General features: G+C 41.6%; 3 protein-coding genes across 3 annotated transcripts; all 3 read right to left on the minus strand.

Annotated features, from left to right (window-relative positions):
- Nucleotides 1-432: 432 nt before the first annotated feature.
- Nucleotides 433-2,370, minus strand: nme5 (NME/NM23 family member 5). Its single transcript, XM_034597967.1, has 5 exons — nt 2,111-2,370; nt 1,455-1,660; nt 907-1,007; nt 703-821; nt 433-610 (listed from the first exon to the last, which is right to left on the minus strand). The coding sequence occupies exons 1-5, from the start codon at nt 2,234-2,236 to the stop codon at nt 512-514; spliced, it is 651 nt and encodes a 216-aa protein (XP_034453858.1). The 5' UTR covers nt 2,237-2,370; the 3' UTR covers nt 433-511.
- A 1,835-nt stretch (nt 2,371-4,205) lies between these two features.
- LOC117769208 (nucleoside diphosphate kinase homolog 5-like) lies at nt 4,206-6,104 on the minus strand. Its single transcript, XM_034597968.1, has 5 exons — nt 5,862-6,104; nt 5,185-5,390; nt 4,718-4,818; nt 4,514-4,632; nt 4,206-4,420 (listed from the first exon to the last, which is right to left on the minus strand). The coding sequence occupies exons 1-5, from the start codon at nt 5,985-5,987 to the stop codon at nt 4,322-4,324; spliced, it is 651 nt and encodes a 216-aa protein (XP_034453859.1). The 5' UTR covers nt 5,988-6,104; the 3' UTR covers nt 4,206-4,321.
- A 388-nt stretch (nt 6,105-6,492) lies between these two features.
- On the minus strand, nt 6,493-10,917 carry rack1 (receptor for activated C kinase 1). The gene is made up of 8 exons (XM_034597969.1): nt 10,672-10,917; nt 9,617-9,788; nt 8,316-8,463; nt 7,891-7,986; nt 7,582-7,692; nt 7,190-7,330; nt 6,840-6,950; nt 6,493-6,605 (listed from the first exon to the last, which is right to left on the minus strand). The coding sequence occupies exons 1-8, from the start codon at nt 10,778-10,780 to the stop codon at nt 6,540-6,542; spliced, it is 954 nt and encodes a 317-aa protein (XP_034453860.1). The 5' UTR covers nt 10,781-10,917; the 3' UTR covers nt 6,493-6,539.
- Nucleotides 10,918-12,092: the final 1,175 nt, after the last annotated feature.

Here is a 12,092-nt window from a genome sequence, read left to right on the forward strand (position 1 = left end):
CAAAGAGCCGTTGATTCAACAAGTAATGAGGCCAAATTTTGCTGTGTTGCACTGTAATGTATTGTTACTGTTATTAGGATATGATAAGAAGTACTTTTATTGATCCTCCAAAGAGGAAATTCACTATTGGCACAGCACCACACAGGGGGAAATGTAGAAAGACTAGAAATAGAAATACTAAATACCATTACAACATACACAAAAGTGTCTTCATTGTCCCTTTCAGGGAAATTGATTTGCAGCCGGGATCATACAAACAGACAATACCCAAACGGTGAAAACACACAAACCCCCACACACTGGTGGACAATCTGACAATTTGAGGTGTCATTTATTGAAAGAATTAGGACCATTTATGTAAATCTGATGAATTTTCATTATGAATCAAATCAAACTCCTTATATATATATAATTTTTTCATAAAACAGTTTATTTGTGCTGAAAATACATTTTATTTGTATTTCTTTATCGAAGGACTGAAGATATTTGTTAGAATGTATACAATCTGATGTTATGTATTCTTCTCTTTCTTCCTGCCTTCCACAGCTGCTCCATCACATATTTGAGGCTTGTTGGGACAGTGTTTGATCAGCCAGTCAGCTAGCCAAACCTATTGCAAACAATGATAACAACAATAATAATGGCTAATGAATAAATCTATCCATTCATATACCTCAAAAATATTGTGCACTGAACACTTACACAGGGGTTGAGTGGCTTGTGCTTGCAGAGCTGAGTGAGCCCTCGAACCAGAGTTGGGTTCACATACTTGCTCAGGTATTCTTCGGTTTCTTCTCTCGGAGGAAGGGGCTCAATAACAGCTGCAGAGAGAAAGAACAAAATCATATGTGCTCAATAGCACATTTCCATATGAGCAACAGTATGTGTGATGTGTGTATAACTTACAGTTTGGGAACATGAATTTGATCTCCCTCTCAGCTGCATGAAATGACTCACTGCCGTGGAGTGCGTTCTTCAGGTCACAAGTGCCATACTTTGCTCTAAGGCTGGGGAAAAAACACACCTTCAGAAGTGCACTCCTGCTTAAGTTGTCTTGATCACAAACTGTTACCTTTCTACTTTGAATAAAAGACCACAATTATTATACCAAATCAAATAAATGAACTACATTGATAAGACATGGTTAACTATGTTCTATCACAGGAGTATCACAACACAAGTGTTGTGAAACCACATAGTCATATAGTGTAAGTACTGAACTTGTCATGGCAGTTGAAATAATAGTGTTTATATTTCCCCCAAGTACAGTGACGGCCTATTTTAGTGGTGGCAGCCTTTGTTTCTAAGCAAACATTTACTGCTATTTAGATGGATCAACTTTGCTTGTATGTACATTTATTCAACATGTGGTTCATCGTAGCACATTTTATGCATAAACATCCTGACAACAGAACAAAAGTCTGAATCAACACCTTCAAAGTTAACAAACTGACCATTCTGGGTGAGTTTCTCGAGCCTTGGGGCTGTTGACAGGCCCCATGAGGATCTTCCAGTATGCAACAGCATTGCTGCGGGCCAGCGCCAGGGCGATGATGGGGCCAGAGCTCATAAAGGCAGTCAAGTTGGGAAAGAAGAACTTTCCAAACTGGTCTGCATAGAAGTCGCTGCATTGCTCTGGACTTAGCTGCAGCTTCCGCTTCTGCAGCAGACATGGGATATTGGACATTTCACAGAGATGTGTGGAGAGAGGTGAATCAAGTTTTGTGCATCAGAATGAATCCAGACATTCAAACCTCCTCGAGGTGTAAGAGCAATATTTATTGACGTAGGTGAGGTGGTGTGCAAGCAGGCATTTAAGGGTATGCAATAATCTTAGAATACACGTTGCTGGAGAATGCTGCACCCTAAGAAAATACTACTCCTTATCATTTCATTTAATGTTACGCTGCTTATGTGCCGTCAGCGCTCCCTGGTGGACAAACTTTGCAACTATTGAAGTGTTTCTCTATTTCCTCAACTACCCTTCAGTGAGACTTCACGTACATTTTGAGAAGCCGCTCGCCCGTTCATGTAGGAGCATCTGAAACTGTAGCTACATATGTACCACCAGTTAAATAACGTCCATAACAAATGTAAAAACCAAACCGACCTGCAACACAGCGAATCCCGATTTGAGGATAACGTCTTCGATCTCCTCACTTCTGTGGATGGCGTCTGGTTTAATGAGAGCCAGGGTTCTCTCTACGTAAATGCGAGGATATGAGTTCGGTTCCATCTTTAACAATTAAGTTCCTAAATTAAGCTGGTAAAGTTAGTTATTGATCAACTAAAATGGGGAACAGGTGGTGAACGACTGAAGACTTCAAACTGCCCCGTGGTCCTAATGTTTATGTTTCTATGTTCCTATGTTCCTTTCATGTACTAAACAGCCGTCCATGACAGAGCTCAGAAACAGCCTCTTTATGATCAAAGAATACAGTTGGCATGAAAGTGTCATCGCCGCAATTCAACCTTGAATTCTTTATATACTGGTCATAAGATATTCTGAATTGAGTCTTTTACCCAGATCTTGATGCTTGGGCCAGTGGCGGCACAGCCAGTAACGGTTGGGTCTGAAGCAGAGGGCATTGATCATGTCACCACTGCCCAGGGTGTACAGGTGCTTGCCCTCATTCAGGTCCCACAGGATGGCCTGTCCATCCTGAACAGAGAGACAAAAGGTGTCCTTCAATAAAATGTCTACGCAAAATATATAGCTAGTATCTAGAATATTTACATAATCTTACATAACCAGTCAGGCCATTCATGCTTCTCATTTACATAGTGCCAATACATGCATTTCCCACCATTTTGCCGGTACAACCGCACTCCATCGTCCACAAAAGGAATCATCTGCGTGCAGGCAAATGGCACCAGAGAACCGTCTACAAACTCAACATGGTGGCCACCCATCATCCAAAATACATTTCTGCTGGAGCCACAGATTTGAAGAATGCCCAGCGTGTGTGCCACACTGATAAACCGAACCCACACTGTATACCGTAAATTATGACTAACTATGGATCTAGGAGACCGAACGATGACTGTCACCCTGGTCTTTACGTTGAATGATGCCGTCATCTGTCTGTCATCGAGAACATATATGAACAAAGTCATGTGACTGACCTTAGGAGCCTTGGCTCGCCGCCCATAAAGCTCCCCGGTGAGCACGCCTCCTCCCCTTGCCCGAACACCTCAGCCTGTTCTAAGCGACAAGAGATGGTGACGGTCACCGTTTGGTCTCATAGATCCATAGTTAGAGTCATAACTTATGATCTATTTTCGACCTCACTCAGACCATCACCACGGTCTTTACCTTGGATGACTAGTACCATCAGTTTCAAGAGGAACAGAGGACTCCACCGCCTCACATCATGGCCTAGCAGCTGAGAGCACTAACGCGGCCCAGGAAGTGGCCACACTTCTGGTGGAATGAGCTGGGGGGGCGCTTCCCCTGGAGTGCATCTCTAGCTGAAAGACAGGGATGAAACCCTTGTCGACATTGTGATGGCTGTTTGGAGTCACCAGAGGTTGTGAATCCTGTACCCTATAAACTGCCATACACCCATGGCTCTTTATGAGCCCAGGATGATTGGTGGGGAGGCTGGGAGCCCCTAGGTTTATACCTGGTAGTCACAGCCCTGCAGAACATGTGCTGTACACAGTCTCTGGTACGCCGAGACTGTTCAGCCTTATCTTACACACCCTGGGAGTCAGGATGAAACACGTGTGCTGGCACGATTGGCATATTGATCAGTTCTTTCCTGATATTTTCAGGCCAAGTTGTCTGCGCCAACCAAATCTGCCTCTTTGACATCATGGCAGATGACATAACTGCACCAATGTCCCTTGTAAGTTGGGAATGAGTAACAAGGGCAGAGTCTATCAGGCTCATGGTGTCCTTGTCCTCTGGGTTGGCTGTTCTCCTAAGAGCTGCCAATAAAATGGCAAATGCATTGCCCGAATGGGCTGCATTATAAGTCCGACACACCAGTCGGTCCGACTTATCACACTCTTTCAGAGGACAGGGTGGATTAGCAGTTACCCGGTCTAGACCCAGAAACGTTAAGGCTGCCATCTCCCGCTCAAATGGAGGCATATCCCCCATTCCCCCAGGATACTGGGCCTCAACTCTACCTAACCTCTCTGACAGACCACATATGGCAGCTAGGATTTGCAGCTAAGTGTCAAGTCACACTCCTTATATTATTTTTTTTCATAGAAAGCAAACGTTACAGTTTATTTGTGCTGAAAATACATTTTATTTTTATTTCTTTATCGAAAGCCTGAAGACATTTATTAGAATGTATACAATCTGATGTTATGTATTCTTCTCTTTCTTCCTGTCTTCCACAGCTGCTCCATCACATATTTGAGGCTTGTTGGGGCAGTTTTTGATCAGCCAGTCAGCTAGCCAAACCTATTGCAAACAATGATAACAACAATAAATAATGGCTAATGAATAAATCTATCCATCCGTATACCTCAAAAATATTGTGCACTGAACACTTACACAGGGGTTGAGTGGCTTGTGCTTGCAGAGCTGAGTGAGCCCTCGAACCAGAGTTGGGTTCACATACTTGCTCAGGTATTCTTCGGTTTCTGCTCTCGGAGGAAGGGGCTCAATAACAGCTGCAGAGAGAAAGAACAAAATAATATGCGCTCAATAGCACATTTCCATATGGGCCACAGTATGTGTGATGTGTGTATAACTTACAGTTTGGGAACATGAATTTGATCTCCCTCTCAGCTGCATGAAATGACTCACTGCCGTGGAGTGCGTTCTTCAGGTCACAAGTGCCATACTTTGCTCTAAGGCTGGGGAAAAAACACACCTTCAGAAGTGCACTCCTGCTTAAGTTGTCTTGATCACAAACTGTTACCTTTCTACTTTGAATAAAAGACCACAATTATTATACCAAATCAAATAAATGAACTACATTGATAAGACATGGTTAACTATGTTCTATCACAGGAGTATACAAGTGTTGTGAAACCACATAGTCATATAGTGTAAGTACTGAACTTGTCATGGCAGTTGAAATAATAGTGTTTATATTTCCCCCAAGTACAGTTGTATGTACATTTATTCAACATGTGGTTCATCGTAGCACATTTTATGCATAAAAAGCCTGACAACAGGACAAAAGTCTGAATCAACACCTTCAAAGTTAACAAACTGACCATTCTGGGTGAGTTTCTCGAGCCTTGGGGCTGTTGACAGGCCCCATGAGGATCTTCCAGTATGCAACAGCATTGCTGCGGGCCAGCGTCAGGGCGATGATAGGGCCAGAGCTCATGAAGGCAGTCAAGTTGGGAAAGAAGAACTTTCCATACTGGTCTGCGTAGAAGTCGCTGCATTGCTCTGGACTTAGCTGCAGCTTCCGCTTCTGCAGCAGACATGGGATATTGGACATTTCACAGAGATGTGTGGAGAGAGGTGAATCAAGTTTTGTGCATCAGAATGAATCCAGACATTCAAACCTCCTCGAGGTGTAAGAGCAATATTTATGGACGTAGGTGAGGTGGTGTGCAAGCAGGCATTTAAGGGTATGCAATAATCTTAGAATACAGGTTGCTGGAGAATGCTGCACCCTAAGAAAATACTACTCCTTATCATTTTATTTAATGTTACGCTGCTTATGTCTTTGAAGTATGACCATTATATGTGCCGTCAGCGCTCCCTGGTGGACAAATTATGCAACTATTGGAGTGTTTCTCCATTTCCTCAACTACCCGTCAGTGAGACTTCACGTACATTTTGAGAAGCCGCTCGCCCGTTCATGTAGGAGCATCTGAAACTGTAGCTACAGATGTACCACCAGTTAAATGTTCATAACAAATGTAAAAACCAAACCGACCTGCAACACAGCGAATCCCGATTTGAGGATAACGTCTTCAATCTCCTCACTTCTGTGGATGGCGTCTGGTTTAATGAGAGCCATGGTTCTCTCTACGTAAATGCGACGCGATGAGTTCGGTTCCATCTTTAACAATTAAGTTCACGAAGCTGGTAAAGTTAGTTATTGATCAACTAAAATTGGTAACAGGTGGTGAACGACTGAGGACTTCAAACTGCCCCGTGGTCCTAATGTCTGTTTCCGTTGCCATGATACCATTACCGTTCTACAGCAAGCCAAGCAGGACAATCCATTTCATTTGCTTAACACTCTTAACTAGATTCGCTGCCCCTACACATGACGTCACCGTATTTTTAATCTACTTCCTTTAGCTCCCGAGTTGGACAGATAATACCCTCACCTCAGATTTTAGGGTGCAAGACTATTAAATATTTTGTATATGAAAAAACTTAAACGGTACAATCTCCACACGGAGCAATATTGGTTTAGACAAAAGCTACCAAACATTATGGTCATGTTTAAACCTTTAACCCAACTAATCTTATAATAAACCCGTAGGACCACTTATTCTGTTAAAGTTCCCCCCGTGATATAAATCATTGATATAGCATTGAAACAAAGAAAGCACACATTCATTTCAAACGAGTCTTTTATTCAAACTGATTCAACCATAAGATCTTATCGTGTTCCAATAGTGACCTGCCACACTCTGATCAGGTTGTCAGTGTAGCCAGCAAACAGGGTCTGAAAAGAAGAGGGACAGACATTAACACCCAAGACTCAATTATTACTTTTTAAAGTCTGTTAGTTTGTTCAGAACATTCAAACAAGTGTGTTTCTAGTCTCCCCTCATATTTGCAGGTATGTCACCAGTTTACATCAGAATTTTATGTGAATAGGTATAATCACCGGGGGTAACACACTTTAGTAGAATTGCCACATATATACTGAAAGGTCCTAGAGATCAGCGTGTTGTACCTGTCCATCAGCAGACCATGCCAGGGAAGTACACTGTGGGGGTTCAGCCTTGCTATTTGTGCTGATCACTTCCTGTCTCAGCTCATCCACAATGATCTTGCCCTCCAAATCCTACAAGTAGAGAAGGAAAACAACAGAGACATCAATAACACAACTGCAGCAATGGATCAATCACAGAAACTAATGCATCAAAAATGAATGAACACAATGAACATATTGGTCCATGACAGAGCTCAGAAACAGCCTCTTTATCATCAAGAAATACAGTTGGCATGGAAGTTTCATCACCGCAATTCAACCTTCAATTCTTTATATACTGGTCATAAGATATTCAGGATTGAGTCTTTTACCCAGATCTTGATGCTTGGGCCAGTGGCAGCACACAGCCAGTAACGGTTGGGGCTGAAGCAGAGGGCATTGATCATGTCACCACTGTCCAGGGTGTACAGGTGCTTGCCCTCATTCAGGTCCCAGAGCATGGCCTGGCCGTCCTGTACAGAGAGACAAAAGGTATCCTTCAATAAAATATCTAAGCAAAATATATAGCTAGTATCTAGGATATTTACATAATGCCGGAGAGCTAACAGCTAGGCTTTAGAGCCATAAACATTAATCAAAAGCACCAACACACACAAAAAAATAAAATAAATATATATCACCACTTCAAGATTCTTTATATCATCACCATTTAAAGAGATATATCTTTCTGCAAGTCTACCATTATATAAAGTTTACATCATACCTTTCCACCAGATGCACACAGGGAGCCATCAGGAGAGACAGTCACTGTGTTCAGGAAGCCAGTGTGGCCAATGTGGTTGGTCTTCAGCTTGCAGTTGGCCAGGTTCCACACCTTAGAGCAAAGGACATACAATTTGCATTTACACCACCATGACACTATTTGGGTTCAGACCAGGGAGATCAGGTGATACAGGTTGGCTTTTTAAATCGTTGGGAAAATTTAGGCTCAAGTCTCATTAACCTTTTAATAGTCGGTCACAGGTACAAAAACTAAGTTAAAGCTTAGGGGAGTTAAAAATGTAAACGTTACCTTAACCAGCTTGTCCCAGCCGCAGGAGACAATGATGGGGTTGCTGCTGTTGGGGGAGAATCGCACACAGGACACCCACTCAGAGTGGCCCTCATCCTGAAAATTGAAGAGGTACAATGATCCCACATTAATGATTCCTGTGTTACCAAATTAAATCATTAGCATCTTTGATCGGGTAAACAAAGTGGAAAAAGTTGGAACCTGTACAGAAGTGTTTTGTTTAGCCGTTAAGTCTTGAAAATTAACACATCTACTGAAGACCTGCTAAGCAGCCCCTACTTTTAAGACATCAATCTGTTTTTTTACCCCAAGAAAATTTCACTACTAGGGATTGCCAAGTGTCAATTTCCAATTCGAAGCTGTGTAAGGTCCTAGTGTTGCACTTAAAACCACTAAACTCTAATTTCGCTGTCAGAAAGACTCACCTGGATGGTGTATTTGCAGACTCCAAGAGTGTTCCATAGCTTGATGGTCTTGTCCCGGGATCCAGACACAATCTGACGGTTATCAGCAGAAAAGGCCACACTCAAAACATCCTTGGTGTGTCCAACAAATTGGCGAGTGGTGGCGCCGCTGGGGAAACATAAAACATTTAAAATTAACCATTGGTCAATTCAATGAGTAAGCTGTAATTGAGCACTTTTGACCATTGACCAACAGGATAAAAATGTTCCTTTTAGACTGGATGAATGTCTGTCATATAAAACAAAACCAGTATATATTTTTAATGATCATGGGTCAATTTTCCAAAGATGCAAATAGCATCAAGACATCCCAGTTTTGTCCTTGCCTGTAAATGGTTGAATATGAACAACCCTATTCACAACTGTTGGATATTTTAAGTAGAAGTAAGCATGGTTCTGTCCAATATTGCTGCATTTAAAACTGGTAAAACTAAACTAGGAGCTACAAATACATGAGTGAAGACAAGTCATCTTATATAAATTTTCTATGTTTATGGATGCATATTTATCATTTATTACTAGCATGAATCTTGACAGCACATTGCAAGTAAGATACACTTACTTGCAAACACTACGACAGTAAATTGTGAACTGATGACTTGTGACCATATTTCCACGAGATTGTAACCGAGTGAAAGCAGGGGAGAATAACTGGTTTAACCTATTGGTACCATCGGGTAAATTAGAACAACCTGATCTCGACTCAGTCTGAATTCTCAGATAATTTTAATTTCAGTCAGTTTTATGTTTCAGGGTTTTGACAGGTATGTTAATCTGGTGGTATCCTTTTAAGATGCTAAGCCAAGATTGACATGAAACATTTCAAGAGAAATACAATTATTGATGAGTCATTGATTAAGTCCATCTGTGCACCCATGTGGTTGTTGCCAGTCAAATTATGTAACTGGCAACACATTAGGATGGAGTTTGTCTCAGATCTGATATAATAGTATAGAAATGGGTTTTATGACGACCTGGTGTAGATCCTACTTGAAGTGAAGAAAAAGGCAAACAATTCAACTGTAGCAAAGGATCAAACAAACAAATTGGTCTACGTTAGAGCTCAGAAACAGCCTCTTTATCATCATAGAATACAGTTGGCATTGAAGTTTCATCACTGCCCCAATATCCTGCACGACTTTTCCCTGTGACCCCAACGGTGTTCAGTACGAACACAACACCATCCACTGCAAGTTACCAGGCTCCAACTCTACCCACACGTCCAACCAGTAACTAAAGACATGTCTAATCCAGGCACTTACGTGGTGAGATCCCACAAGCGGAGGGTCGAGTCCCAGGCACCGGACAGGGCGAACTGTCCATCTGAGGAGATGACAACATCGCTCACAAAGTGAGAGTGGCCCTTCAGGCAGCGCTGGGGGATGCCATAGTTGGTTTCATCACGGGTCAGCTTCCACATGATGATGGACTTGTCTGAAAAACAGAAATACATCCCACAAATCAAATACGCTCAATTGAATGGTCAAGGAAAATGGCCAAACAGCAGAAGCAGACACAATATATTAAGAATGGGCTATTACTACGTCCACACATGAATGGATGTACCTCACCTTTGTGTATGTGATATGTGTGGTTACACCTGTGCATGTTATCATATCTTAGTTATAGTTGTCTATCATATGTTGCCAGGTGCACTTGTATCTTATGGTATTTTACACACTTTACTTTTTAAAGTCTGTTAGTTTGTGCAGAACATTCAAACAAGTGTGTTACTAGTTTCCCCTCATATTTGCAGGTATGTCACCAGTTTACATCAGAATTTTATGTGAATAGGTATAATCACCGGGGGTAACACACTTTAGTAGAATTGCCACATATATACTGAAAGGTATACACACTTGTGTACATACTTTTATTTGAACTAATGAATTGTACTTGTAGATACACATTTGTGCACGTTACATTTAAAGTTAAACTTCTGTTATTACACTGCCAGTTACACTTGAACGTGTCGTGGTACTTTTAATCGCAGCTGTGTGGGATATTATACTTTTAAATACACAAGTGTATGGTATACCTGTGGTTGAACCACTGTTAACTATAACACAGTACAGAGCAGATGACGCCTGATGCTATTAGCTAGCACGGCTAACGGGTGCCTTTCTCCCCGGTTGGCGCTCATTGTTTCGGGTATGAAAACCGAAGACGAACATACATTAATTCGTGGCTTGTTATATAAACACGACATGTGCCACGTACGTCGGTAAAGTCGTTAGTCTTACGTTATTTCAGCAAACCGGCTAGCTCTAGTGCTACGGGGGCCATGTTGGCGGAGCCGGCGGGGAGGACGCCTCACCTCGGGACGCCGACAGAATCATGTCGGGATACTGGGGCGTCGTGGCGATCTGGGTGACCCATCCACTGTGCCCCTTCAGGGTCCCCCTCACGGTCATCTGCTCGGTCATTTTGGCGAGGTTCGGCGGTGCCTTTGACGAGGATGGATTCGGATTTTTCAGAGGTCTGAAAATACTTAGGTCCTCATCGCATCTGGCCACGGAGGAAAAGGAAGTTCAGACCCGGATGCAAAAGCTAAGAGGAGGTGAACGAGCCGCGGTGCACTCTGGGAAATGTGGACTTGATACTTTCATCCGGGACTACAGTGTTTCCGCAGGATGTCCACGTCTGAATGAATTTACTGCTCATTCATTGACTGCTCACTCACAGATAAATTATTCTTTATACTCTTTATTTTCATTCATTCAACTTTGATTTTAACCACGTTGGGTTAAGTCATCACCGAGAACTGAAAATAAACACAACATTCCAAGACACCAAGAAAACACATATAAATAGTAACATTTGCCAAACAGCAAAATCAAGAAAATACGAAAAAGCCTTATGACTTAATACAGTGCATAACATTTATTCTAAAGTAAATGAATCAAAGCAATCGAAACTAACAACAAGTAACAAACTGCATATTTCTTTGTAAAAATATTGTATATTTTTATTTTTAAAATATTTCATATTTTCGTTATTTTCTTTTTTTTTACTTATTGGCTATTTGTATTGTTGTACTCATATTTGTACATTGATATTGTTGTAAACTATGTCAGGAGGAATAAAGATAAAAAACAAGACGACCCCAACAAGTTATAGAAGTATTTCCTGAAAACTGGGAATGTAAAAATAAAAAAATAGAATATGCAACATTTACAAACAAAACACCTCCATGGTGATCAGTGATAAATGTGGCACCAATTTAATGTTCACTAACATCAAACTACAAATATAAAGTTATTTGTTAAAACTAGCAATTGGAATTACAGCTCAAAACATGACACACAATTAAAGCCGATGTTAATATTGTGTTCTATGCTCTATTGTTCTCCACCACATGCATCAACTGCAATAAATTGCAAATAAAAATTCAGAGAATGCTGATTTTGCCTAATGGGTAACACAGGTACGTCAATACTGGAGGCGCGTGTGCCGTTGAGCTGCGTGAATGGTGCGATGAACTCCAAGTTGAAGGAACAGGTACTGGGTCTTACGCTGGTACGTGTAGCACTCTGCAGCAGCACTGCCCATCGCTCTTCCTCACTCATAGCAGAGACGTTGTAGCATTGTAAATAAATATGTGTTATGGCTGATGGTGCAAAATTACATTACATTACATTTCATTTAGTTGACGCTTTTATCCAAAGCGACTAACAAGAAGTGTATTCAACCATGAGGGTACAAACCCAGAACAACAAGAATCAATCAAAATCGAAA

This window comes from Hippoglossus hippoglossus, chromosome 10, assembly GCF_009819705.1.
Source record: "Hippoglossus hippoglossus isolate fHipHip1 chromosome 10, fHipHip1.pri, whole genome shotgun sequence".
NCBI lineage: Eukaryota > Metazoa > Chordata > Actinopteri > Pleuronectiformes > Pleuronectidae > Hippoglossus > Hippoglossus hippoglossus.

What these genes read in the sequence shown, in the direction of transcription:
- nme5 (XM_034597967.1), bottom strand. Translation starts at nt 2,236, where the DNA reads ATGGAACCGAACTCATATCCTCGCATTTACGTAGAGAGAACCCTGGCT. An exon ending in CAAATTCATGTTCCCAAACT is followed by an intron (nt 822 to 906) that starts GTAAGTTATACA and finishes TTCTCTCTGCAG; the next exon opens with CTGTTATTGAGCCCCTTCCT. An exon ending in ACAAGCCACTCAACCCCTGT is followed by an intron (nt 611 to 702) that starts GTAAGTGTTCAG and finishes TGTTTGCAATAG; the next exon opens with GTTTGGCTAGCTGACTGGCT.
- LOC117769208 (XM_034597968.1), bottom strand. Translation starts at nt 5,987, where the DNA reads ATGGAACCGAACTCATCGCGTCGCATTTACGTAGAGAGAACCATGGCT. An exon ending in CGAGAAACTCACCCAGAATG is followed by an intron (nt 4,819 to 5,184) that starts GTCAGTTTGTTA and finishes TTTTTTCCCCAG; the next exon opens with CCTTAGAGCAAAGTATGGCA. An exon ending in ACAAGCCACTCAACCCCTGT is followed by an intron (nt 4,421 to 4,513) that starts GTAAGTGTTCAG and finishes TGTTTGCAATAG; the next exon opens with GTTTGGCTAGCTGACTGGCT.
- rack1 (XM_034597969.1), bottom strand. Translation starts at nt 10,780, where the DNA reads ATGACCGAGCAGATGACCGTGAGGGGGACCCTGAAGGGGCACAGTGGA. An exon ending in GATTCTGTCGGCGTCCCGAG is followed by an intron (nt 9,789 to 10,671) that starts GTGAGGCGTCCT and finishes TCTGTTTTTCAG; the next exon opens with ACAAGTCCATCATCATGTGG. An exon ending in CATGGTCTGCTGATGGACAG is followed by an intron (nt 6,606 to 6,839) that starts GTACAACACGCT and finishes TCTTCTTTTCAG; the next exon opens with ACCCTGTTTGCTGGCTACAC.